General features: G+C 42.4%; 2 protein-coding genes and 1 pseudogene across 6 annotated transcripts in view; all 3 read right to left on the bottom strand.

Annotated features, from left to right (window-relative positions):
* LOC148542537 (uncharacterized) overlaps window positions 1-7841 on the bottom strand; it is a 58136-nt gene extending 50295 nt beyond the window's left edge. For all 5 annotated transcript variants that reach the window (XR_015877846.1, XR_015877847.1, XR_015877848.1 and 2 more), the window contains exon 1: window positions 7712-7841. Coding sequence is in view for 1 of the 5 variants with exons in the window: in XM_088468936.1 (XP_088325062.1) it covers window positions 7712-7780 (69 nt within the window). In the remaining 4 variants the exon portion in view is untranslated. The remainder of the gene's footprint in view (window positions 1-7711) is intronic.
* A 945-nt stretch (window positions 7842-8786) lies between these two features.
* Window positions 8787-9392, bottom strand: LOC148542536 (zinc finger CCHC domain-containing protein 3-like). The gene has a single exon (XM_088468503.1). It carries the CDS (start codon window positions 9390-9392, stop codon window positions 8787-8789), a length of 606 nt encoding a protein of 201 aa, XP_088324629.1.
* A 1500-nt stretch (window positions 9393-10892) lies between these two features.
* Window positions 10893-11073, bottom strand: LOC148542535 (U2 spliceosomal RNA; annotated as a pseudogene).
* Between the last annotated feature and the right edge of the window lie 14871 nt (window positions 11074-25944).

Raw genomic sequence — 25944 nt, 5'->3', positions numbered from 1 at the left:
AACACGTGACCCATCTAGGAGTGACACTGCAGTGGCAGGCAGGATGGCAGTTAGAAAAACTAGGCCCCAAACTGTACATAATGCAAAGAAAAAAAGAGGTGCAAGATGGAATTGTCCTTGGGCCCTCCCACCCACCCTTATGTTGTATAAACAGGACATGCACACTTTAACAAATCAATCATTTCAGCGCCAGGGTCTGCCACACAACTGTGGCTGAAATGATTGGTTCGTTTGGGCCCCCACAAAACAAGCTGGCAATTAATGTGTCCCTGCACAAACTGGCTCTACGGAGGCAAGATGTCATCCTCATCCTCCTCATCCACCGATTCCTCACCCTCTTCAGTGTGTACATCCTCATCCTCACAAAGTATTAACTCGTCCCCACTTGAATCCACCACCACAGGTCCCTCTGTACCTTCTGGAGGCTGGTCTCCCTGGAAGAGCTGATAATTCATTTTGATGAACATCATCTTCTCCACATTCTGTGGAAGCAACCTCCTACGCCTTTCGCTGACAAGGTTCCCGGCTGCACTAAACACTCTTTCGGAGTACACACTGGAGGGGGGGCAACTCAGGTAAAATAGAGCCAGTTTGTACAGGGGCCTCCAAATTGCCTCTTTTTCCTGCCAGTACAGGTATGGACTGTCTGACATGCCTACTTGGATGCTGTCACCGATGTAATCCTCCACCATTCTGTCAATGGTGACAGTATCATATGCAGTGACAGTAGACATGTCAGAAATTGTTGCCAGGTCCTTCAGTCCGGACCAGATGTCCAAACTTGGTCCTGCCTGCCCTGCATCACCGCCAGCGGGTTGCTTAGGATACCTAAGTTTTTTCCTGGCAGCCCCAGTTGCGGGAGAAAATGAAGAAGGAGCCGTTGACGTGTCACGTTCCGCTTCAGCTGACAGTGTGTTCACCAGCAGGTCTTTGCACCTCTGCAGGCTTGTGTCGGCCGGAAAGAGAGACACCACATAGGCTTTAAACCTAGGATCGAGCACGGTGGCCAAAATGTAGTGGTCTGATTTCAACAGATTGACCACCCTGGAATCCTGGCAAAGCGAATGAAGGGCTTCATCCACAAGTCCCACATGCCGAGCGGAATCGCTCCGTCTTAGCTCCTCCTTCACTTTCTCCAGCTGCTTCTGCAAAAGCCTGATGAGGGGAATGACCTGACTCAAGCTGGCAGTGTCTGAACTGACTTCACGTGTGGCAAGTTCGAAGGGCTGAAGAACCTTGCACAACACGGAAATCATTCTCCACTGCGCTTGAGTCAGGTGCATACCCCCTCCTTTGCCTATGTCATAGGTGGATGTATAGGCTTGTATGGCCTTTTGCTGCTCCTCCATCCTCTGAAGCATATAGAGGGTTGAGTTCCACCGCGTCACAACCTCTTGCTTCAGGTGATGGCGGGGCAGGTTCAAGAGTGTTTGCTGGCGCTCCAGTCTTCGGCACGCAGTCGCTGAATGGCGAAAGTGGCCAGAAATTTTTCGGGCCACCCAAAGCGTCTCCTGCACGCCCCTGTCGCTTTTCAGAAAATTCTGCACCACCAAGTTTATTGTGTGAGCAAAACATGGGACGTGCTGGAATTTGCCCAGATGTAATGCCCGCACAATATTGGTGGCGTTGTCAGATATCACAAATCCCCAGGAGAGTCTAAGTGGGGTAAGCCACTGGGCGATGATTTCCCTCAGTTTCTCTAAGAGGTTGTCGGCGGTGTGCCTCTTACTGAAACCGGTGATACACAGCGTAGCCTGCCTTGTAACGAGCTGGCGTTTCTGAGATGCTGCTACTGGTGACGCTGCTGCTGTTGCTGCGTAAGGTGATACATCTACCCAGTGGGCTGTCACAGTCATATAGTCCTTAGTCTGCCCTGTTCCACTTGTCCACATGTCCGTGGTTAAGTGGACATTGTGTACAACGGCATTTTTCAGGACACTGAGGACACTTTTTCTGACGTTTCTGTACAGTCTCGGTATCGCCTGCCTAGTGAAGTGGAATCTAGACGGGATTTGGAACCGGGGACACACTACCTCCATCAATTGTCTAAATCCCACTGCACTAATGGCGGATACCGGACGCACGTCTAACACCAACATAGCAGTCAAGGCCTCAGTTATACGTTTTGCTTCAGGATGACTGCTGTCGTACTTCATCCTCCTCGCTAAGGACTGTTGGAGGGTCAATTGTTTAGTAAAAGTAGTGGTGTTCCTACTTCCTCTCTGGGATGATGAACGACTCCCAGCAGCAGCAGCAACAGCAGCAGCGGCAGCAGTAGGCGTAGCAATGCAGGATCCTCCGGAGGAATCCCGGATAGGAGAGTCAGTCATGCCAGTGATATGGCCTGCAGGACTACTTCCGATCCTGACTAAGGAGGAAATTGACGAGGAGGGAGTTGACGGTGTGGTTTGCAGGCGCTTGGATACAACAGGACAACGGGATTTAGGTGTCCCTGGACTGCTTACGGTCTGAGCCAAAGTTTCTGAACTTGACAGTAACTTTTTATGAACGCGCTGCAGGTGCCGTATAAGGGAGGATGTTCCTAGGTGGTTGACGTCCCTACCCCTACTTATTTCACCTTTACATATGGTACATATGGCAAGACAGTTGTTGTCCGGATTTGGATAGAAATATTGCCAGACCAAAGAGGTGGAATGTTTGGTCTTCTGCCCAGGCATGACCGTGATGGGCTTTTTCATCCCACGGACAACAACTGTCTCCCCCGGAGCCTGATTTAAACAAACCACATCACCATCAGAATCCTCCTCGCCAACTTCCTCCTCAGCGCCAGCTACACCAGTATCCTCATCCTGTTGTACTTCAACAGTGACATCTTCAATTTGCATATCAGCAAGTGGACTGTGGGTGCTCCTTTCAGCACTTGCAGGGGGCGTGCAAATGATGGAAAGAGCCACCTCTTCCCGTCCAGTGCTGGGAAGGTCAGGCATCGCAACCACCACCACACTTGGACTCTCTTTGGGGATTTGTGATATCTTCTTAGAAAGCACAGTTCTTCGCTGTGCTTTTGCCAGCTTAACTCTTTTGATTTTTTTAGTGGGAGGAGTGCTTCCATCGTCATGTGAAGCTGAACCACTAGTCATGAACATACTAGGGATCGACCTTAGCCGTTCCTTGCCACTCCGTGTCGTAAATGGCATATTGGCAAGTTTACGTTTCTCTTCAGCTGATTTAAATGTCTTTTTCAAGGTCATTTTCCTGAACTTTGCCATTTGGGATTGTATGTGCCCTCTACTATGACATTGGGCATCGGCCTTGGCAGACGACGTTGATGGCATGTTATCGTCTATGTCATGACTAGTGGCAGCAGCTTCAGCACTAGGAGGAAGTGGTTCTTGATCTTTCTCTATTTTATTTTTATCGGAGAAAGTTTGGTCCTCCATTTATGTTATATCGATTTGATATATACGTGCGGCTAAACACAGAAAATAAATTTTTTTTTGGTTCGGACTGGAGTGTACTTTGTGGGTTACAGCACCCTTTAACGGTCAAGCCAGCCGGCCCTTTACTTATGACACAGGCGCACTCTTGGCACTACTTTGTTGATGCACGTGCGGCTACTGCGCACACAATTCACAAACACAGAAAATAATTTTTTTTTGGTTTGGACTGGAGTGTACTTTGGGGGTTACAGCACCCTTTAACGGTCAAGCCAGCCGGCCCTTTACTTATGACACAGGCGCACGCTTGGCACTACTTTGTTGATGCACGTGCGGCTACTGCGCACACAATTCACAAACACAGAAAATAATTTTTTTTTGGTTTGGACTGGAGTGTACTTTCGGGGGTTACAGCACCCTTTAACGGTCAAGCCAGCCGGCCCTTTACTTATGACACAGGCGCACGCTTGGCACTACTTTGTTGATGCACGTGCGGCTACTGCGCACACAATTCACAAACACAGAAAATAATTTTTTTTTAGGTTTGGACTGGAGTGTACTTTCGGGGGTTACAGCACCCTTAACGGTCAAGCCAGCCGGCCCTTTACTTATGACACAGGCGCACGCTTGGCACTACTTTGTTGATGCACGTGCGGCTACTGCGCACACAATTCACAAACACAGAAAATAATTTTTTTTTTGGTTTGGACTGGAGTGTACTTTCGGGGGTTACAGCACCCTTAACGGTCAAGCCAGCCGGCCCTTTACTTATGACACAGGCGCACGCTTGGCACTACTTTGTTGATGCACGTGCGGCTACTGCGCACACAATTCACAAACACAGAAAATAATTTTTTTTTTGGTTTGGACTGGAGTGTACTTTCGGGAGTTACAGCACCCTTAACGGTCAAGCCAGCCGGCCCTTTACTTATGACACAGGCGCACGCTTGGCACTACTTTGTTGATGCACGTGCGGCTACTGCGCACACAATTCACAAACACAGAAAATAATTTTTTTTTGGTTTGGACTGGAGTGTACTTTCAGGGGTTACAGCACCCTTTAACGGTCAAGCCAGCCGGCCCTTTACTTATGACACAGGCGCACGCTTGGCACTACTTTGTTGATGCACGTGCGGCTACTGCGCACACAATTCACAAACACAGAAAATAATTTTTTTTTGGTTTGGACTGGAGTGTACTTTCGGGGGTTACAGCACCCTTTAACGGTCAAGCCAGCCGGCCCTTTACTTATGACACAGGCGCACTCTTGGCACTACTTTGTTGATGCACGTGCGGCTACTGCGCACACAATTCACAAACACAGAAAATAATTTTTTTTTAGGTTTGGACTGGAGTGTACTTTCGGGGGTTACAGCACCCTTTAACGGTCAAGCCAGCCGGCCCTTTACTTATGACACAGGCGCACGCTTGGCACTACTTTGTTGATGCACGTGCGGCTACTGCGCACACAATTCACAAACACAGAAAATAATTTTTTTTTGGTTTGGACTGGAGTGTACTTTCGGGGGTTACAGCACCCTTTAACGGTCAAGCCAGCCGGCCCTTTACTTATGACACAGGGGCACTCTTGGCACTACTTTGTTGATGCACGTGCGGCTACTGCGCACACAATTCACAAACACAGAAAATAATTTTTTTTTAGGTTTGGACTGGAGTGTACTTTCGGGGGTTACAGCACCCTTAACGGTCAAGCCAGCCGGCCCTTTACTTATGACACAGGCGCACGCTTGGCACTACTTTGTTGATGCACGTGCGGCTACTGCGCACACAATTAACAAACACAGAAAATAATTTTTTTTTGGTTTGGACTGGAGTGTACTTTCGGGGGTTACAGCACCCTTTAACGGTCAAGCCAGCCGGCCCTTTACTTATGACACAGGCGCACGCTTGGCACTACTTTGTTGATGCACGTGCGGCTACTGCGCACACAATTCACAAACACAGAAAATAATTTTTTTTTAGGTTTGGACTGGAGTGTACTTTCGGGGGTTACAGCACCCTTAACGGTCAAGCCAGCCGGCCCTTTACTTATGACACAGGCGCACGCTTGGCACTACTTTGTTGATGCACGTGCGGCTACTGCGCACACAATTCACAAACACAGAAAATAATTTTTTTTTTGGTTTGGACTGGAGTGTACTTTCGGGGGTTACAGCACCCTTAACGGTCAAGCCAGCCGGCCCTTTACTTATGACACAGGCGCACGCTTGGCACTACTTTGTTGATGCACGTGCGGCTACTGCGCACACAATTCACAAACACAGAAAATATATTATTTTTTTAGCACTTGGGGGGAGCACCCCTGATGGACAGAGCACCCCCTGGACAACACTACAGCACCCCTTTAGGACTGGGACACTGCACAGGACTTTGGAACTGACTGCACAACACAGTCCAGCCAGCCCCTATGGACTTTGAAGTAGTGGACACAGCCCCTATTAACAACAGCAGCACAGCACAACACAGCCAGCCCCTATGGACTTTGAAGTAGTGGACAACAGCAGCACTACACTACACTACACTACACAGCACTAACTCCCACCCTCCCTCTTCACTGTCCACAGCCGAGTGAGAAAATGGCGCCGACGCGGGTACCTTATATAGGATCCAAAACCCGCGAGACTCGGAAGGCGGGATGATGACGTTTTGCCTCGATGTCAGATCCGAGTCAGGCGGGAAAAGTCGAGCCTGACTCGGATCGGACTCGGATCGGGGGGGCTCGGGGGGGTTCGGATTTCAGAAATCCGAACCCGCTCACCCCTATTAAAAATATAACACAACACCTCAACCAAATCATCCTTAATTATATCCCACATACTCACATAAAATTCCACAGGCAATCCTTCTCTACCAGGCAACTTATTTTTACTCATACTCTTCAGCACACACTCCACCTCATCACACACCACATCATCCGTTAACATCTCATTCACACACTCATTTATTCTATCTGACAGTACATTTAAAAACATCATCCTGCATATCTTTATCTACATCCACTCATACAATTTTTTGTAAAACTTCTCCACTTCAAACATAATTCCATTCATATCATTCACATCAGCACCACTCTCATCCATCACAACATCCATATCCAGGTTACCACTGCAAGCTTTCTTAAAGAAAAATCTACTACAGGTTTCATATATCTCCATGTGCTCAACTTTCGCTCTATAAACAATTTGCTTCCCTCTCTCATCCAATTTCTCATTCACCTCAATCCTCACACTTTTAATATCTTCAGCCACATCATGTCCCATATCTTGTAAAGCATACAAAAAATTCAAACGTTTATGCAGTAAATCATACTGACTACGTTTACACTCAGCTATTCTCTTTCCCATTATACAAAAAAACACTCACTCTCCCTTTCAACCATTCCCACCAATCAAGTATACATTCAAAATCATTTTTACTCTTTCCATTTTCCATACCGCTGTACAAAACATTCCCGCACATATTCATCTTCAAGCAAACTCACATTCAGTTTCCACACACCTCTACCATGAATCATACCATTCACATATTCAATTTCACACATTAAACATTCATGATCCGAAAACAGCACCCTCTGTTGGTCAAACATGATATGATTAAAACCTTTCCCTAATAACATGTAGTCCAACCAAGTAAAAATCTGTCCCCTATCAGCTCTTATATGTAGGCTTCGGCTTACCATTAGTACACACACACGCCACATCCACCAAATTAAAATCATCCATCAAACTCTTCAACAACTTCCCAGTCACGTCAACAACACTCACACTTCCACTCAGCCTATCATTCTTATCAATTATGCAATTGAAGTCACCTACTAAACAAAGCAGTAGTCTGCCAATTAAGAACAAAATTAACTTTTGTAGTAGCTCCTTCCGCTCATTCTTATCGGAGCATATACATTAATTAAACGAAATTTAAAACTTTTGAAATTAACATTTACTAATATACAGCGACCTGGCTCAATAATAGTTTAAGATTCAAATACAAAATCCTTATTCTTTGCTAGAACACCTATTCCATCATTTTTATGTGAACCAGACAATACACTGGACCCATAAGGCCATTCCCCAGAGGCAGGAGCCTCACATAAAGCACATTCTTGTAAACATAGTAAATCTCCCTTCTATAATTTTAGGGTTTCAAAAATAGCAGATCTTCTTACCTTCTTTTTCATACCCCTGACATTCAAGAAAACAAGTATAAAAGATTGCATCACAGAAAATACAGAAAAAAGGAGACCACAGAAAACACATTGCTAATACACTTAGAGAGACTCATGTGCCACTACATACCTCCATAAAAGATTGCACATCATCAGAATCTAAGTATGGAGCATCAGAAGAAGCAGTAAGAGAAAGCATCTCCCTCACAGGTTGTGCACAGGGTAAAGAAGAATCAACAGACAACTGTGACAGTGACCCAAAATCCTCAGCATGCAAATGAGCCAGAGTCTGTGAGACCAACACTGCACTCTCAGCCACTCCCACCACCTCTGTAATGCTTACAGTATTGGTCACACAGGTAACAGCACACTCCCCCTCCCATAAACCTGTTGCTGGTAGAAACAGTGATCTGCTCAGTCGTCTTCTGCCTCTTAGCTGAGCCTCCTGCAGATACTCCACGCTTGGATTTTACCAGAGTAAACTCTGCTTCTTTGCACCTTTAAACCAGCAGGGCTGCCTCCCCCAGATACTGTGTCCCACTCACTCTCTGAATCTGACCATGTACAGAGCCGAGAGCTAGCTCCAGAAACATCAGCAGGGATTAATGCAGAGAACACTTCAGCCACTTCCTTCACTGCACGCTGTGAGCCCACAGCATTGACAGAATGAGTCACTGCCTGTGGAGCAGGGGAAACCTCCTCCGTCCCTGCTACTCTTGTGTTGTGCTCCTGCATCAGCACTAACAGCATGTGATTCCTGACTAGCAGGGGAGTCCCGAGCCAGTGCAGACCTCCGGTGCTGAGCTCCTGTTTCAGCGCTGACAACGGTAGCTGCCGATGACAGGGCAGGGAAATCCTGCATAGACACAGCATCAGGCAGCCGCGATGACATCACTAGGACCGCCCCCGGCCGGGGAAAGCCTCTGAGACTCACTCAGATCACTGGAGCCGTTACTGGCAGGGATTCCATCCTTTGTATTCAAACTATTGCCGCCCAATTGCCCCTCTGTGCTGCAAAGCAGCCAGGTTTATTCCTGCAGCAATTACAGCCTGTACAGATGAGACAAGCTGGTGCTGTATAGGTTCCATAGGAATACGAGAAGCATTTGCATTATATACAAGGCAGTTTCTCATGAGATGGCCAATCTCATCACATAAATCACATTTTTTTTCCCTGGGGACAAATTGCAGCCTCATGTCCAGTTTTACAGCAATTCCTGCAACATTTCCCCCATGCACATTTCTTTTGTATGGCCAAACTGGAAACAGTTCCTACAATATGTTGGCTGTTCCGCATAGAACAAGTATCCTCTAGATCCCCCAAGGGAGAAATTTGAAGGAGGATGCATGACACCCCCAATCCCTTCAGGATCTAAACGGAGCCGCACCCAGAAATTGGTCTTCCCATTAAAAATCCCCACATAGTTCTGCAGGCGAGTGCCCCCATGCACAGATGTGCAATAACGCATCAGAAAGGATTTACTCTGATCCAGCTCAACAAAGGGGTCGTACATATGCACTGTCAATGGACTTTCTGACCCCATAAACAGCGGCAAAATTTGAATGCCCTTCATTATGGGCTGATTTAACTGTGCTCTAATTTTTCCATAGCAGTTAAGGCAATTTTCTGGCGAGTAGAAAGTGACATCATAGGTGCCAGTAGAGGGAAAGTCCTGAATGCAATAAATATTATCCTTCTCAACCTCACCTACAGCAACCAGAATGTTGTTCCAGACATAATGTAGAGTTCTCCTCTGTCCGGTGATACTTTCATCAAACTTGAACCAAAAGGTGTTCCGCACTCCAGACATTCTGGCAGTCTCTCAGGACCCCACTCAGCAAGAACGAAGATCACCTTCTCACAATCCTAGGGTCCCAGCCAGGGCACCCCAAAACCTTCAGCCAACCAGGCACAGATAAAACTGCACCTGATCTTAGCCAAAAGGCCGAGAAGCGATAACCCATTAAGGGCCCGAGAAATACGTGCTCTGTTCAGACCTGACTCACACAATCAAGGAGAATGCTATAACAGCCGCCAATTAACTGATGAGAGGCGGCGACTGCTGCTTGCTGCCCTGTCCAAGGTGCTTCCAGCTACTGCAATGACTGACCCACAGCAAGGCCCAGATTTTTTGGGGGGCACCACTTTCTTTTATCATAGACTAGTGACAAGCAGACGCGCTTTGGATTTCTTTCCCATACTCTCTTGCTAGCTGCATGATTTGCATTGGCACCGCCTCCTGCAAAACTCTGCCACACCCACCCATAATATGGCTTGCGGCCTTCCTTTCTTCGTGCGTGTCCCCGTAGTTAATTAGACAGTGTGAACCCTTCATTGAAATGCTAAGAAACCTTGCTCGGAATGTTCACAGTGTCTATGGAATGTTCAGGAAGAAGAGAATGTTGACAGTCAGAACACAGAATGTTGGTACATTCTCATTCTAATTTTCAAACAACCAACATTCTACTCTGATGTCATTATGTTCTGATGTTTACAAGTATTGCACTTGTTTGCTGAGGTCCATTGGAGGGAGACACAGACCACGAGATGCTTTCTGCCATTGTTTGTCGATGCAAATGTGGAAAAAAATGCTTCCTGATGGTCACACGATGCCGAAAGAGGCAAATTCAAGCCCCTAACCAAACCAATTATTGAAAAAAAATTGCTTGATAAAATGACTGCAAGTTTCAAATGATTCAACGTTAACATAGTCTGCCAAATTTCTATGTGGGGACAAAGTTTGCAAAATATCCAAGTTGCCCGAATGAAAAGATGGAGAATTCACGACTGCAAAAGTTCAAGCTATACATGTGGTTGACACTTAATGGTGAAAAAAGTGAAAAAGAGATGCAAAGGAGGGGTGGAAAAAATTCCTAATGTGGCATCTGGGTGGGTTGAAGAATCAGGGCTCAAACAATAGAATATGTTCATTATGCAATAGGTTCTTTATGCAATTGATTTACCAATTACTCTGCAACTCCATATTAAAGATATAGATTTTGAGTTCAGCCCCAGACATAGGCCTAAATGGAGAAAAAAAATGGAGACACAATAAGGCACCAGACGAGACGACACCAAATAAACAGATCTTGTTTATTTTCAGTTGTTACGTACATAAACCAAATGAAGTGTTAATAAGTGCCAAAGTGCAAGCAGGTGAGTGCAGGAGGCGCAGCAGGTGGTGGTATTGTCATTTGATTGCATGACGTGCAGACACAGGCAAAAGACTAGTTTGTGGTATCTGTAAGAATGAAACAAAGTGAAACGAAAGAGTTAAATAGTTCTTTTCTATTTTTGGATAACAGTTTAGGAAAGGTGCACCGGTCCTGGAAGTAATGCAATACCAGGTCAATGCGTGGAGTGGACAGAGCAAGCTCTTCTTCCATCTCCCTGTTCTAAAAATCCATTTAATATATGGCCCCCAGATAGGGGGCGTATCAGATATTAAACTGATGAGAACAGATTTATTTTTATTTTTTTTTATAAACCATTCAGTTCAGAAATGTCTTCAAATCCCACAAGGGTAGAAGCAGCTCCATCACATCACAGGTTTAATATTTTTTTTTATAAAAGTTAATTTTATTCAGCAGTACAAAACACAATGTCCAAACATAGAAAGGAACTAGTGCTTAACTATGACAGTAAAGACTTTTTTTTTATAACAAAAGGAAAATGAATCCAAAAGTACCCAGTCCTTCCATTTCCTGTGTTTCCAAATGCCTTCAACATCCTTATCAGCTCCATTGTACGTATCCCACATATAACACAGGTAAAGTTTACCTAAAACCATTTGGATACATAACTTAACATCAATATCTTCCTTTTTAAATATATATAAATTCCTAACATTCCACAACACTTCTGAGACACAAGCCATAAACAACTAAATCAATCTTTCATTCACCTTCCCACAGGCACCAATACCAAACATAGCCACTTTCCATTTCGTAAATTGAATACCAGTCAACTTTTTACATAAAGCGTGTTTGCAGCAGCCTTTATCCACTGATTATATGGAGGACAGCCATCAGGCTGCCTTTTTGGTTACATCAGGCGACAGCGTGAGCACAGAAACTGGAAGACAGGTGAGGCAGAATCTTATTGAGGAGCATTTTACTGGTAAGTGTCATTCCTCACCAGGTTGCACAAATGTGTCTTCTGTAAACTTTGTGTAATTTTTTTCATAAGTGTATTGTTGGGCAAAATTAAATTTTCAGAAATCAATTAGAGTGACCCCTGCCACCCTGACTTTGTTTGCTGCCACCTCTTGTTCGAGTTGTGCATCTAGGTGGTGTAGCAATTGGTGTTGGTGCCTGTGAAGTGCTGCTTGAGGTCAGGCTTGCTGTAGTTTCTGGTAAGCCCCCTAAAATTTGTACCTAATTTTCTAAGATACCGGAAAATTCCCTAAACGCAGAGGTTTGATTTTCCATTATGTGCATGAAATTTTCACTGCACCTATTAGAAAGCTCCGCTTGACATAAGTGTACAGACTCCAATCTACCTATGCTCTGTCTCATTTGCTCCTACGAGTTGGCCATACGTGTAAGCTACACCCTCTGACCCATCTGGTTTTTGATGTGTCTGTGGCCAATTTTATTTATGGTTTGATTTTGTGATATGTGTGCGCGTAATAATTCAATTTGTTGCTGTTGGCAAACATACATTTCTTCCCAGTATGTGGATTCTGGCTGTGGAGGGGGAGGGGGAGGTGGTGGTGGTGGTTGAGCTTGTGGTGTACACAGCAAAATGGGTGGAGTGGATGGCAGTATATTTGTTGCTGACATCTTTGGAGTTGGAGGGATTACTGTTAATGTAATTGTCTCTTCATTTTCAGACAGTTTTTCATCATCCAAAAAGTTGTCTTGTGTAAGGCTAGGTTGTTCGGGCAAATCTATAAGAGACACTTGGGTAATTATTTTTGTCAGTTACCTTAACTAAAAATGTATCATTTGTCAGAACAAGGGAAATAGACAATCCTTCCAACATATTATGGCTACTTTCACACATTACATTTTGGAAGGCACTGTTGGCGAAAATACATAACTAAAAATTACTTAACAACAGCCCCTCTACAGGTGCAACAGGACATCCCCAAGTTGTAAGTTCCACAAACCATGTGATGTAGTGTACAGGAAATATACGACTCTATTGGAGGCAAAATAGAAGTCCCAAAGGTAACAGAACCACCATAAACTCACAAGATTTATAGGCCATTTAGGGATGATTTTTAACCCTAATATTTTCAGAAGCCAAATAGTATATGTGGATACATTAAGATGCATTCCTACGCATGTCAGATTAGAAACTCCTAACCCTATAAAATATTGAAATAATTTGTACAGCCTAATTTTGAAGAAACAACCAAAGTCACCCTTTTTATGTGAAAAATAACCTGTTTTTATTTTAATTTAGGAACCTAACTAAGTTAAAAAAAAAAGGTCCACAATGATGAAAGTGAAAGTTACGTCCAAAAGCAGCATTGTGTCTAAGGCGAAAAATACATAACAGTTATAAGTAGCCCCTTAAAACGAGTGTAAAATGACATCAACGCAAAACCATAACCAGGTAAGCAAACATACATTACTTTGTGTCCCAAAACCTAACATTTTCAAAAGCAAAAACGAAAAGCCAAACCTGTAACAAACTTTGGAAAATTATTTATGCATGTATTTCTTTTAACAGATCCACACAAACTCACCATCCAGAAGAGGTGAAGAAGGGCCCCCAGAAAACAACACAACATCCTCACATATTGGTGGTGGGGTTTGCTGCATAAAAGTGTCTTTTGTCAGATGCCTCTTTTAAGGTGGTAGATTTGATGGCCCTACAGAACAACATTGACATTGTCATTGTGTTATTTACATTACTGTGTGTCTACAAACAACTAGTGGCCCTTAACTCACCAGCCTCCTCGGACTCTTGTTGCTGATGTTGGTGGTGCTGCTGCTCTTGCTGGTGCTGCTGCTCTTGCTGGTGCTCCCTTTGTGGGTCTGATGTTTTTTTCCTTTTCTTTGCTAGTATTTAAAAGGGCACAAAATGTAAAATGAAACTTGTCAAAATGCATGCCATTTATTTGTGCTAACAAGGTACCCTAAGAAATAGTGTGGTGATGCCTCATTCATGACATAGGGCCTGATTCAGACACACTGGCGAGCGGCTGTCCGCTCGCAAGTGGGTCGATGTTCTGGACTGAGCATGTGCACGACGGAGGGAGCTCCGTCGTGCGCATGCGCCAGACGCGACGAGCGAAGGAAAGTCCTTCGCTCGTTGTGTCTGTTCAAAGGGGGCGTGCTGTCGATGTTGATTGACAGCACGCCCCCTTTGGTAGGCATGCCGGGGGCGTGCCTCCCTGACGGGGGCGTTCCCACGGGAACGCCTCCCGTCAGAAGCCGGCCCACTGACATCACTAGTGATGTCAGTGGGAGTGATTTTGGCTCTGATAGAGCCAAAATCACTCCGGAGCTTGCGGTTGAAAACCTCAACCGCAGGCTCCGGCTCGCAGTTTCGATGGTCGCGATGGTCATGACCATCGCGGCCATCAAACTGCACGCTCGTATAGCCTGTGGGTGGTGACCCACAGCTATACGAGCGTCCAGGAGGACGCTCCATTTTCATGGAGGCCGGCCCTCATTCAGAGTTCCTGGAACTAAGTTAGGCCTGCAAATTTGGGGGACTTCAAAATGGGGGTCAGCATATTTTCAAGTTGCTAAAGTTAAGATGATAAAAACATGAAAAAAAACACCTGCCGCAAGCACCTGCAATCAAAAAACACTTGGGGCATACTTGGGGATTCCCCCAGAGTCAAGGTCGCTAGTTTTGAACTTTGTCCCCCAAAATTTTTTGGTTAAGCCCCCAAATTCAAAGTCATTTTTTGGAGTGTTCTGAAGTGTTTTTTTTTTATTTTTTGGACACAGTTTACCTTTGGGGGACTGTCTGAAGGCTGCACAGGGGTTCTCATAATGTTGCACCCCAAAACCCCAATTCTGCACTTTTCTTCGCCTCCTATTCCTAGGCAAAACTTTTCTGCCTATTACATTGTATTGACTTTCCGCCTAGGCAGAAAGTCTTTCAAATAGAGTAAGGAGAAAAGTGAAATCTGGCGAAAATGACGTCATCGGCGAAAAAGTATCGCGGATATGGACTTTTCGCCTCTAAAAGAATATGGGCCGCATGAGACAGTAGGCACAAAAAAAATAATAGCATATTGGTTGCTGTTGGTTACCACACCCATATTAAAATTTAAAATAAAAAAAAAAACATTATACAATAACACTGGAACAATAAAGCAAACAAATACACATTTTACATTTAAAAAAATAAGTTTAAAACATTACAAAACAAACTCACATGTCTGCTTCGGGGCATCGATGTCACGGACATAAGTTTTGCGGACAACCTCAGGAGGGATCAGCTGTTTGATGGGTTCCTCATAGTCCAAAAATACGGCATGATATGGGGAGCCACCGCCAGTAGCCCTGACATACCTCAGCTCATCTGCCATTTTTCCCTTAACATGGCGCTTTATATCTGAAAAATGCTTTTTGCAGTGGTTGGCATCACGCTTAGTGGGCCCCACTGCATTTACAGCATTCACCACTCCGGCCCAAATAGAAGCTTTCCGCCAGGCAGAGGTGCGGACAGCCTGTCTACCAAACAGCAAGTGTTGGTGTTTAAGAACCTCACCCACTAGTGCCATATTCTGGTCATATGTAAATTTGATATTTCTGCTGGTTCTTGTTTTTCCCCTGTGGCGTGCCTCAACCTCACTCTGCTCACTGGAAGTAACATGAGGCTGGGTAGCCGACACCTCCAGACCCTCTATCTCTCCCTGGCTCTCCTGCTGGGCAGACATCAGCTTCTACACAAATTACACTTAAAAATAAAAGACAAACGAACAAAAAACAAAGCCACCACCACTACCTATGTACCACACACACACATACACGACCACTGACAGGACGAAATGAAAACGACTAGAGACAAAAATATAGACAAGTGCAAAAAAAAAAAAAACTACAAACAGGCACAAGACAAAATTCACTCACTAATCAACAATTGAAAAACCAAACTCCGCCAACAATATACCACCAACTCCTCACTGTCCCTCTCTTCTCTAACTCCTGCCACAAACAGACAAGGTACGGACGTCACAGGGCGTCTTTATATTCTGTCTGAACATTCCAAAACGTGACCACTTCCACCAACCAAAATGAATATGAAAGGTGTGTTTAAAAGGTATACGGTGTTGTCAGGCGAGTAATTACACTTAATTAGATGCAAACGCAAAAAAAAAAACTTCCCCGTCAAAAAACAAACTTTCAACAGAAGAGAGATATTTCCCCCGAGTTAAACCAAAACTGACCTGAGAAATCTCAATTTGCTTCACCATCAAAAAACTCACTTCTTTGTAAATTTCTAAAACCACAAAAAAAAAAAAAAAAACAAGCCAGAGTTTAGGCGATGCAAATCGAGATAAAAAAACAAAACTCAACCTATCTTGAATCTTAGTAAATTTACCCCTTAATCTCTCTTCTTTTGAAATTCCCTGTCAGGAAGCACACCATGCAATTTCATCCACACAATCTCTCTTTGCCAATTCGTCAGTTCCCGCACACAGTCCACGTTTTAACACTCATAGGAGAGGTCAGACCATCTGACACAAAACTCCTCCCTATCCTTTAATCTTTTTAAGACTTTCTTCTTATCCTGCCATTCATTCAATTCAACCTCTAGCAACTGAAATTTTCAAACAAAGACACCTCAATCACACCATACCACTTACATACACTATAAGTCATAGGCACCACATTATTTCTCACACGCCATTTCAAACCATACAGCATCCAACCAGGCATATATCTCATCATACGTACTGCCTTACACTCGCCATTCAACAAACACAAAATCTGTGCAATATAACTGACACTGAAGAAAACCTCTAAATTTGGAAATTCATACCCCAATTTCCACACCCCTTAATCACAAACTCATGCTTCAAACTCTCCATCCTGCAACCCCAAAAGAAAAAAACAAAATACTGTTCAACTTCTTTAAACACAATGGCCCTGGAGGAAAAATATTTGCAATATACAACGACATGGGCAGAATCACTGCTTTTATCACAAGAACCTTCCCAAAAACTGATAATTTTCGCAAACTGAATTTTTTTTTTAATTTTATTAACCACCTTCTTCCCTACCTCATCCCAACTCTACTTACCTTTCAAATTCTCATTAAACACCACCCCAAAAACTTTAAGCCCCCTTACACATTCCATCTGACTATCCCCTACATTATTTCCACCAAAACATTTCACTTTGGATTTCTCCCAATTTATTGTAAAAGCGGATCCACCACAAAAAAATTGAATCAGCAACTTGGCTCTATCCAATGTAGCTTTATTACCTCCTACCACCACCACATCATCCATATATGCCAATGCTTTAACACTCTTACTATTACACCCAGGCACTAGGAAACCACACACAACTTTATCTTTACGCAATAACATAAAGGTTCTAAAACACAAATAAAAAGTATAGGTGACAACGGACATCCTTGCCACATACAGAATCAATTTCCACATGCTCACTCAGATGACCATTCACCAACACTCTACTAAAAGCACAATCATACAAAACTCTAATCCTATCAACAAAAACACTCAGAAAACCCATTCCTACTAACACTTGATACACAAAATTATGATTCACTCTATCATGCGCCTTCTCAAAATCCAAAGCCATCACAAACACTTGTTTACTTCCGAAATAGTCACCAATGCTATCCCTAAACAACATTAGATTATCATACCCACGTCGTCCAGGTGCGCAATATTATAACAAAGATTCCAGAACACAAATAAAAATTATAGGTGACTACATACATACTTGACGCACACCAGAAATAATTTTCACATGCTCACTCAAATGACCATTCACCAAAATCCTACTAAAAGCACCATCATATAAAACTCTAATCCTATCAACAAAAACACTTGGAAAACCCATTCACACCAACACTCGAAACATAAAATCATGATCAACTCTATCATATGCCTTCTCAAAATCCAAAGCTATTACAAACGAAATCTGTTTCCTTCCCAGTCACCAATCATATTCTGAAACAACATCAAGCTATCATGCACACTTCGTCCAAGCACCGCACATACTTGTTCTTTCCCAATCACTTTTTTCATCCTACATGCTAAACATTTTGCAGAAACTTTATAATCAGAATTTAGCAATGTAATAGGACGCCAATTTGCCAAGTCTTTCTTATCACCTTTTGTATGAAGATGGGCCACTACCCCCTCTTTCATGACCTCATTCATACTCCATTCTTAAAAATATGACTCAAGACTTCAACCAAATCATCCTTAATAACATCCCATATACACACACAAAATTCCACCGGCAAACCATCTCATCCAGACGATTTGATTTTACTCATACTTTTCAAAACATTCTCAACCTCATCCACCAGCACATCATCCATCCACATATCATACTCATTCACTTTCTCAGATATAGCACTCAACACTTCATCTTGCATATTCTTATATACCCTTCCACTCATACAATCTCTTATAAAACTTTTCCACCTCAAATATAATTCAATTCATATCCCTAACATCCGAACCACTTTCATCTAAAACAACATCCATATCCCTGCTGCCATTACATGCTTTCTTAAAGAAAAACCTACTGCTTGTTTCATCCTTCTCCATATGCTCCACTTTAACTTTATAAATAATTTGCCATCGACTCTAATCCATACTTTCACCTCTCTTCTCACACTCTTTATATCCTCCACAATCTCATGACCCATATCATGCAACTCATCCAAAAAAATCCAAACTCTTATACAAAAATTTTACCTACTACCTTTGTGCTCAGCTACCCATTTTCTGAAAAAACGCACCCACTCTCATTTTAAGACGCTTCCATCAATCAAGCACGTTCTCACAACCATCCTTCCACTTTGCATACTGCTCAAGAAAACATTTTCTCACATATTAATCCTCAAACAAACTCACATTCAGTTTCCACACACCCCTACCATAACCCACACCATTTGGACATTAAACCTCACACAACAAACATTCATGATCAGAATACACCACCCTCTGTTGATCAAAAGAGACAAAATGCAGAAACTTCCCTAACAACGTCTAATCCAACTCGACATTATTTGGCCCCTATCTGCTCTATATGTAGGCCGTGGTGTACCATTACTGCATACACTCGCCACATCCACGAATTGAAAATCCACAGTCATACTCTTTAACTTCCTCCCAGTCATATCAACCGTACGCACACCCATACTCTGCCTATAATGTGTGTCCGTAATACAATTAAAATCACCTACCAGAAAAACAGGTAATCTACCCAATAGAAAATAAATCAACTTCTGAAACAAATCTCTACGCTCATTTTTATCTACTGGGGCATAAACATTAATCAGGCAGAACTTAAAACCTTTATAACAAACTTGTACTAAAATACAACCCCCCCGGCTCAACAACAGTATATGACTCAAAAGAGAAATCTCTCCCCTTAGCCAGAATTCCCACACCATAATTTTTATTTCTGTGAGAACTAGACCATAATGTGACTCCATATGGCCACTCATCAGCTGCAGGAGCCTCACACAAACCACATTCCTGCAAACAAAATAGATCTCCTTTTTAACCCTAAAATCCTCTAAAACAGCTAATCTTTTGGCTTTAGATTTTATTCCCCAGACATTCAGGGAGACAACTGTAAATGACTGAGCCAGGAAAGAGGATTATAACAAAGAGAGAACAGAGCAACAAAAACATGAAACACAAATTAAGCCCCAATGCAGATCTCCATAAACGTTTGCACATCTTCTGAAGCCAGGTATGGAATGTCAGGTGAGTTTTGCACAGAACAAGCATCTATGACAGGTTTTGCACAGGGTATAGAAGATACATCAGACATCTGAGACAGAGCCCCCGCATCCCCCTATTGCAGATCACCCTCAGACTGTAAAGCTAGTACAGCGTGTTCAGACACTCTCACTAAGGGCCATATTCAATTTGAGTGCGAAAACCCATGTCATTTTCGCAAGTTTCACTTATCCCCATATTTTATTACAAAGACTTTTCGCCAGTGCGAAAGTCTTTGTAAAAACACGGGGATAAGTTTTCTCCAGTGTTTTGCTAGCGGAAAAAAGTGCAGAATTGGGGTTTAGGGGTGCAGACATAAAAAAAAATAACCTACACCCATGGGAGTGTCCCCTAAAAAAAATATCGGGACACCCCAAAAAAATTAACTTTCATTTTGGGGTAAAAAAAAAAAAAATAGGGAACACACTTCTAAATAGTGACATTTCATCCAGAGGGGTTCCCAAGTATGCGGCAAGTGTTTTCTTCATTGCGGGTAGTAGCAGCAGGTGCATTTTTGAAGAATTTTTTAAATAATTTTAGGGACTTAAAAATATGCTTACACCCATTTACATGTACCCCAAATTTGATGGGCATAGTTACTTTTCCCCCCCAAAAAATCCTAAATGCTATTCATCACCACCTTTTCAAAGACGCATTTATGCACCTGGTGCGGTTATTTTTCCCTTCAGCAGGCAAAAACGTGGGTACCCATAGTGATCCCTCAAGTCTGGACATCTATAGAGGGGCCAAGGATGATTTCCCGAAAATTCCTAGGTTCTTTCGCCGCTTCCAGTTACGCTGGGTCACGTTTTTGCGTCCTTTGACATTGAATACGGGGATAAGTGGGCACGCACGTGAAACTTTTCTACCTAGAAAACAGGCGAAGGAGGTGAAAAGTCCTGCAATTGAATACGGGCCTAACTCTGTGACACTAACCTGATTAATAGTACAGGGAAAGCTGCTTTCTACCTCCTCCACCAACAGACCTACTTAAAGATTTAGTAGCCAGGTGTGTGGATAGTGCAGATAGAGCCTGATCATACTTTCTGTGCTTATGTGAGTATGACAGCTGATAGGAGTAGAGGAAGGCAGCAAAGTGGGATGGAGGAGAGTGCTCCTGCACTTGCTGGGTTTAATCTGGAGGATATTGAGGGCCAACAATCTGACTCTAGTGTAGAGCCAGGAAAAACTAAATCTGAGCGTAATGTTAGATTTACTTATGCAGAAAATTATGCCTTGGTGACTGAAATTAAAATATTATCACAAATTATTTAGGAAGATAATACAACAAACCTCAAGTAGGCAAAAAAAAGTAGAAAAGTAGTTAAAGAAAAGATGGCCCGAGAAAGGAGATCATGATGAGAAACTGGAGGTGGATCACCTGTGCACATCCACTTTAACGAATATGAGGAGCAGGTGAAAGCATTCATTCCTCGTGAAGTGGTGTCTGGAGTGAATGTGCATGACACAGATGCACCGCCATGTCCTCCAGAGTCTGGTAGGTAAACTGCAAACACCCTTATTAATCCATTATTAACATATGTATATTTTACTTTCATTTGCTCACTACAAGTACACCGACCCCTATTCAATTAGATTTGTACAGCCACATTCGGCGTAGAAGTTTTGCCTTTTGATGTTTTTCGCCTGTTTGCATTTTATCTCTAAAAATAAATCTGGGACCAATTCGCCAAAGTGTAAACTCAATGCACTAAAACAGTTGGAAAAGTTTCTCCAATGAATGTCAGGTGGAAAAGAGTGCATAATCAATATTTTTGGGTGTAAATGTGTGAAATTGATTGTTCCCTTTTGGACGTAAATTTTATTATAAAAATACTTTAGAACACCACAAAAACAACATTTTTACAATTATGAGGATGATATATTTTGAAGTTTTGGTGCAATATAAAATTTTTGGGGGGGCTGCATGGATGTGCCAGGTGTTTTTCTGATTGCAGGAAACTGCAGCAGGTTTTTTTTCTCGCGAGTTTCCATATTTGCACGTCCACGTTTTCGCCTGTTTTGTATATGAGTAGAGCGAAAAGTGGTTTTGCGCAAAATGAAAGTACGCGATAACTTTGCTCACAAACAGGCGAATGAGGCGAAAACATTGCATTGGTGAATGTTTTTCACCTGCCCTGACTTTTTGCCTTTTTAAATTTTCTTATTTGTTCACCTATAAGTAATGATAACTTGAATTATAATGTTGTTTTACAGCACACACTTGAAGGTCTTCTGCAGCATAATCCAGACCACTTGATGAAGAATGTCCTAGTAATTTCCAAAACAAAAATTATTAAATTGCCTTTGTAGGATCCAAAATATAAAAAAAACCTTTAAAAAAAAGTCTCAATGTGTACTATAGAGTAAAAACTAACAAAGAAAAATGTGAAAACATTCCTTTGAAATAAAGTTGTTGTTTTTTTATTTGTTTTATATTGCTAAATAAAGTGTTTGTTTGTAACAATAAAAAATTTATTGTATTTTGCAAACAATTTAGCGGAAGATGGTTGTGTTTTTGAAAAAGGGGGTGTTTGACCCTTTTTTGGTTTAAAAAAAACTTTAAAAATTTAATGATATTTATGCTAAAAAAAAACAACATGTACCATGTGGCCCAGTAGACAAGGGATAAAGATTAAGGAACTGATGGAAGAAGTGGCTGATATTATGGTATCGAAATTATTTTATATTCTAAACACTTTTTGGTTTATAAGATAAATGCTAATTTTTCACCCACAACAAAAATTAGGACCATCATCTGCATTGGCACAGCACACCACTACTACTAAGGACACAACAACAGATGTGGCAAGTGATGAGGAGCTGACCCCAACACAAATTTGCACATCTCCAGCTCCTGAACTGCATTCTGGTAAGGGACATCAAACCTATATTTGGTAAAAAGAAAAAGTTATATTTTTTGCATTCATATTAACTTATCACAAACAGTAGGCCTTGTTAATAAAGAAGTTCGGAACCACCAGGACTCTTCCTAGAGTTGGCTGTCCGTCTAAACTGAGCGGTTGGGGAGAAGGGCCCTAGTCAGGGAGGTGACCAAGAACCCGATGGTCACTCTGTCAGAGCTACAGCATTCCTCTGTGGAGAGAGGAGAACCTTCCAGAAGGGCAACCAGCTTTGCAGCAATTCACCAATCAGGACTGTATGGTAGAGTGGCCAGACAGAAGCCACTCCTTAGTAAAAAGCACATGGTAGCCCGCCTGGAGTTTGCCAAAATGCACCTGAAGGACTCTCAGACCATGAGAGACAAAGATTGAACTCTTTGGCGTGAATGCCAGGCATTCTGTTTGGAGGAAACGAGGCACCGCTCATCACCAGGCCAATACTATCCTTACAGTGAAGCATGGTGATGGCAGCATCATGCTGTGGGGATGTTTTTCAGCTTCAGGAACTGGGAGACTAGTCAGGATAGAGGGAAAGATGAATGCAGCAATGTACAGAGACATCCTGGATGAAAATCTGCTCCAGAGTGCTCTTGACCTCAGACCGGGGCAACGGTTAATCTTTCAGCAGGACAACGACCCAAAGCACACAGCCAAGATATCAAAGGAGTGGCTTCAGGACAACTCTGTGAATGTCCGTGAGTGGCCCAGCCAGAGCTCAGACTTGAATCCAATTGAACATCTCTAGAGAGATCTGAAAATGGCTGTGCATCGACGCTTCCCATCCAACCTGATGGAGCTTGAGAGGTGCTGCAAAGAGGAATTGGCGAAACTGCCCAAAGTTAGGTGTGCCAAGCTTGTGGCATCATATTCAAAAATACTTAAGGCTGTAATTGCTGCCAAAAGTGCATCAACAAAGTATTGAGCAAAGGCTGTGAATACTTATGTACATGTGATTTCTTAGTTTTTAAAAATAAATTAAATTTGCAAAAACCTAAAAAAAACTTTTTACGCGGTCATTGTGGGGTATTGTGCGTAGAATTTGAGTAGAAAAATTAATTTATTCCATTTTGTAATAATGCTGTAACATAACAAAATGTGGAAAAAGTGACGTGCTGTGAATACTTTCCGGATGTACTGTACTATGTTTATTATTTGTTAAACCAAAAAAAAGGTTGTGAACTAATTAAGACTTAATTAAGACTAATTAAGACCGTTAATATACCTTTTTATTGTTTTATGTATATTTTGATATATGCCTATTGAAGGAGGGTCCCATGCCACAGCCGGTGCCACATGATGATGAGGAAGAGACCTTCACCATGCATTTGGAGCAAATAACACCAACACCTGAACTCCCACAGGAACAGCCACAGACATCACCACCGGCTGCAAGAAAAAGTGATAAAGAAATACTCCAAGCCATCCAATCCTTTGAAGAAACCCAGATGGAGTTTCTAAATCAACAAAGGGACCAAAACAAATAATAGACACATTAGGAGACTAACTTCAGTCTTAGGTCAAATTAATAACAACATAGTGAGGGCTGAGTACAGCTATAGAAAACCAAACAACAATAGTAACCAGGAATTGCAAACAAATGCTATTAATCAGCTAACTGATGCAATCACTACAGTAGGCACTCAAATCTTGGAAAGGTTATCTAGCAAACAGGACCAACTTTGGATAGCAGTACACCAACTGCAAGCAAAACACCACCCACACCACCAAGATGTGGCCTCTGAACACATGGTGGTGTAAGCAGTAGATCTGCAGATCAGCCACCCCCTGCACCATATTCTAACCGGAAAAAATAATTAAAGGTGTTAGTTCTATTTATAGATTTGGAAATGTTTGCTTGCATTGTTTTTGTTACAACATTTGTATATTTCTACACTTACTCTTCAAGAATGGTTTATGTTATTTTGTAGGCCATGTGTGCTTTAATTTATAAAAAATAAAAAAAAAAATTTGCCACAATTTTATAAAAAATATAAAAAAAATCAAGCCAAGACATTTGCATTTTGAAATACATGATATTCTAAAATGCCTGACATTGAAAATGAATGTGGTTATATTTACCAAATACTTTTTGTTAATTGTTGTTAAGTTTTGGAACATACAAAATGAAACTATAACAAATAATTCATTCTTTACACTGAGTTATACATGCACACCTAACTCAATCTACATTTGTGGATTTGAATAAAAAAAAAACAAATACAGCTGAAATAGTTGGCAATAAGTCTAGACCTAATATGCCTTACATTTTCTCTGCTCACATAGTCAGTAGTTGGTAACAAAACCACTGCCTGCTCGCTGTCTATTGCATAATTTTCGGGGAGTGGTTGATTTAAGGCAATATTATGCAATAGATAGCAGCAAAGCACAATATCTGACACTTTTTCTGGATGATATAATAATATGCCTCCCGATTTATCAATACACCTTAATCTTGTTTTTAATAGGCCAAAGGTACATTCTATCATGGATCGGGTGGCTATATGTGCCTCATTATATTTATGCTCAGCAGGAGTTTGCGGATTTGACAATGGAGTCAGAAGCCAGGAATAACACCCATAGCCTAAATCACCTGTTGGGGCCAAAAAAGAAATAACAATTAGAACAATAAAGTTACATGTATTATTAGCTACTTAATTAACACATACAGGTAACTTACCCAACAACCATCTCTCTGGCATTTGGTCCGCCTCAAATTTTGCCCTGAGGGATGAATTGCTAAAGATGTAGGCATCATGGCATGAAGCAGAATAGCCAGTCACAACACTCATGATTCTTAGTTTTGCATCACAGAACATCTGCACATTCATGGTATATGTATGATGTCTGTTAGTATAGACATGCACAGTATTGCTGGGTAGTCTCAGCTTAATGTGTGTGAAATCTATAGCCCCCAAAACATTTGGCATGTCTAGGAGACTATAGAATGCTACGTTTATGTTCCTGCCAGTGTGACTCCTGGCTGGGAAAGCAGATGTAGGTATTGCGGAGAGAGATCATTGCCTGAACTGAAACTGAAAGGAGCCAATAGCAAAAAAAATGCAGAGCATACAGCAGCTTGTGCAGGCCTGATACGGCATGTGACCGTGCAGTGTCTGGCTCAAGTTGAGTCTTGATGAGGTCATAGAGCATCATTATGTTGGAATGTGAGAGGCGGATCATCTGTATAACCTCACCAGCAAACAAAGCATTGAGGTTTATCAGACAGTGAAAGAACCTAGAACTGCATAGGTTTAGCATGAAGCTGCTGATGTTGCTCTGATCGATGCTCCTGGGTTCAATCAGTCAGGTGGTGATTTGCATACTGCAGCATAATATAGCCTTGAGCAGCCATTATTCCTACACCCAGACTGACCCACATGCTTTTGGGAACTTCTAAAGGCATTACAATCAATTTGCAGCCAATAGAATGGTGTTTAGAAGCTCAAATTGACTGTCTCTCATTCTTGTAATTATTTTGGGATTTGCAAATCAAACGTTAGTAAATAAAGGGTTCCTATAGTCGTCTATGGGAAAACATTGATAAT

The sequence above is a fragment of the Taudactylus pleione genome, unplaced genomic scaffold (genome assembly GCF_031769625.1).
Source record: "Taudactylus pleione unplaced genomic scaffold, aTauple2 ptg000012l, whole genome shotgun sequence".
Classification (NCBI taxonomy): Eukaryota; Metazoa; Chordata; class Amphibia; order Anura; family Myobatrachidae; genus Taudactylus; species Taudactylus pleione.
Note: the sequence above shows the minus strand (reverse complement) of the source record. Positions and strands in the feature narration are given on the sequence as shown.

Bases quoted from the DNA above. Each gene is read 5' to 3' on its own strand.
- LOC148542536 (XM_088468503.1), bottom strand. From the start codon at position 9,392: ATGTCTGGAGTGCGGAACACCTTTTGGTTCAAGTTTGATGAAAGTATC.